The 2614-nt window shown below is 56.9% G+C and overlaps 1 protein-coding gene across 7 annotated transcripts in view; it reads left to right on the plus strand.

Annotated features, from left to right (window-relative positions):
• Positions 1-2614, plus strand: part of sncaip (synuclein, alpha interacting protein) — a 16066-nt gene that overhangs the window by 4487 nt on the left and 8965 nt on the right. For 4 of the 7 annotated variants that reach the window (XM_019865945.1, XM_019865952.1, XM_019865946.1 and 1 more), the window contains exons 5-11: positions 171-409; positions 556-769; positions 1017-1270; positions 1407-1586; positions 1668-1781; positions 1865-1990; positions 2259-2428. In XM_019865945.1, coding sequence (XP_019721504.1) covers positions 171-409; positions 556-769; positions 1017-1270; positions 1407-1586; positions 1668-1781; positions 1865-1990; positions 2259-2428 — 1297 coding nt within the window. Of the gene's footprint in view, positions 1-170; positions 410-555; positions 770-1016; positions 1271-1406; positions 1587-1667; positions 1782-1864; positions 1991-2258; positions 2429-2525; positions 2580-2614 lie in introns of all 7 variants that reach the window. The other 3 variants (XM_019865947.1, XM_019865951.1, XM_019865949.1) reach the window with 2 other exon arrangements.

A 2614-nucleotide genomic window follows, 5' to 3' on the forward strand; every position in this document is an offset into this window, starting at 1 on the left:
ACACACACACACACACACACACACACACACACACACACACACACACACACACACACACACCGCATCTAAAGCTTGCTTGTTCGAAAAATTTTGAGCGTCAAAGTACCAGGGTCATTTTTTGGGAAAGATTTCTCCCCGGAATGGTCTCTCTTCACATGTTGTTTCCCCAGCAGGCGCTAACCAGGGGGGCAACCCGGGTGTCCTGGGGGAGCTGGAGCACTACGACTTGGACATGGACGAGATCCTGGACGTGCCGTTCATCAAGTCGTCCGGCCAGCAGATGTCGACGCTGCCGAGGGCGCTCGACAAACGGCTGGCGGGCGCGGGCAACGCGGGCGCAGCCACGCTGGAGAGACAACAAAGGCAACACAAGAAGGACGACGACAGCGGCAAGAACGCGCCGGCGCAGGTGGACACACACATACGCGCACGCTCGCAGGCACGCACGTAGGCGGCGGCGCACACGTGCACACGCTCCGGAGCATGGTGACGCCGCCTGCGGCCGGTCATGTGATACCGGGAGCTCAACCTCAACTGGTCCTCGGCCTCTTGCAGATGTGCGTCCCGTCCCCCTTGAAGTGGTCGGACCTGAGGAAGTCCAAGTCCCTGGATCCGGACCCGCAGCACCTTCCTCGCTCTCAGTCCTCCGGAGGCTTCCAGCATCCTCTTCATCATCCTCATCTTCATCACCATCAGGAGGCGGCGGCGCTCTCCTCTTCCTCCTCGCTGCTCAGCGGCTCCTCGTCACTCTCTTCCTTCCCCGACGGAGGTCAGAATCAAATCTGGTCGAATCGTGGATTGTCTTTGGAGTGTTTTGAACGCAATATGGGTTGAGCATGATTTTTGCCAACTGTTGTCTTATTGATGTTGAACACAAAAGTCATCGGAATTGGCTTTGTATATACGAACAAGTCATTTCTGAAGAGAAGGATGGAGAAGAAAGCTTTTATTTTTTTTTTTACATCCCGGCGTGCGAACAATCAACGTGATGATCAACGTGTGCTCAATTGACCCAGACAAGCTGCTGTCAGCCAGGGTGTATCCCGAAGCGCAGAGTCACAACCAGGACCAGAGGCCGCCGGGCCTGGAGCCTCCAGCGGGGGGCGCCGGCGTCTTGTTTCCCCTGCTGGCCAAGCAGGACACCGCCAAGCTGTGGGGCCCCGCAGGAGGAGGAGGAGCAGGAAGGGTTGGGGCGGTGGAGGTGGACGAGGAAGTCAAGAAGAAGCACAACATCATCAACATCGTCAGGGAAGGTCAAATCTCGCTTCTGGTGAGCCGCTCGCGCGTCTTCATTGACGCGGGGCACGCCGTTACCGTGCAGCCGGCGGAAATCAAAATGAAGAAGAGCTTGTGAAGTCATTCCGTCGTGCCGGCGTCACGCTGACGCGCAATCGTTTCGCCGTCAGCCTCACCTGGCCGCCGACAACCTTTCGCTGATCCGCGACGAGGCGGGCAACAACCTCCTGCATGTGTCGGCGTCTCAGGGCCACGCCGAGTGTCTCCAGCATCTCACGTCTCTGATGGGAGAGGACGGGCTGAACGAGCGCAACCAGATGCAGCTCACGCCCGCCGGCCTCGCCGTCAAGGTTCGTCCAGGGCGGCCATCTTGTGCTTTGTCATGTGCGTGGTAAGATTGTAAATATTTGCGGTTCGCTGCACATGTGTAGAACGGTCACCTGGAGTGCGTGCGTTGGATGGTGAGCGAGACGGAGGCCATCGCCGAGCTGAGTTGCACCAGGGACCACCCCAGCTTGATCCACTACGCCGCTCGCTACGGACAGGTAAGGCGCTCGCCCTCGCTCGCTTCCTGTGAACCCCCCCCCCGAGCCAATTTGGCGCCTTTCGTGTTGCTGCGCATGTGCAGGAGAAGGTGTTGCTGTGGCTGCTCCAGTTTATGCAGGAGCAGGCCATCTCTCTGGATGAGGTGGACCACAACGGCAACACGGGCGTACACGTGGCCGCGCAGTACGGACATCTCACCTGTATACAGGTACTCACGCGTACTCCAATTCCACATAACTTTTCGGGATGAGCCTTTCAATCAGATGTGGCGTACGAGGGGAGAGATCTTGAGGCCCAGACGATAAGGCGCCCCTGGTCCAAAGTATCGGTGGCTGGTATCGGGGGCCTCCATGATGAGCCAATCATTTGAATCGAGCAGGGAAACGAAGTGCAGACAAACATGCTTGGCTGCTCACTGACCTGAACTTTGAAACTTGAAACTTTTTTTGTGTGTGTGTGTGTGTGTGTGTGGTTAGACGCTCGTGGAGTACGGCTCCAACGTGACGGTGTTGAACCAGCAGGGCGAGCGACCTTCGCAGCTGGCGGAGCGTCAAGGTCACAGCCCGTGCGCTCGCTACCTGGTCGTCGTGGAAACGTGCATGTCCTTAGCGTCGCAGGTGGTCAAGCTGACCAAGCAGCTCACCGAGTCAGTGCGGAAAAAAAAAAAAAAAAAAAACACGACTGCCACACTACTCACAACTGATGAAACTCACTGACGAAATGTGTGTGTGTGTGTTTTGCAGACAAGCGGCTGAAAAGGCAACACTACAGAAACAACTACTCAAACTTGACACCAGGTATCTGGTACACACACACACACACACACACACAC

Source organism: Hippocampus comes, unplaced genomic scaffold (assembly GCF_001891065.2).
Source record: "Hippocampus comes isolate QL1 unplaced genomic scaffold, H_comes_QL1_v1.1 scaffold190, whole genome shotgun sequence".
In the NCBI taxonomy this organism is placed as follows: Eukaryota; Metazoa; Chordata; class Actinopteri; order Syngnathiformes; family Syngnathidae; genus Hippocampus; species Hippocampus comes.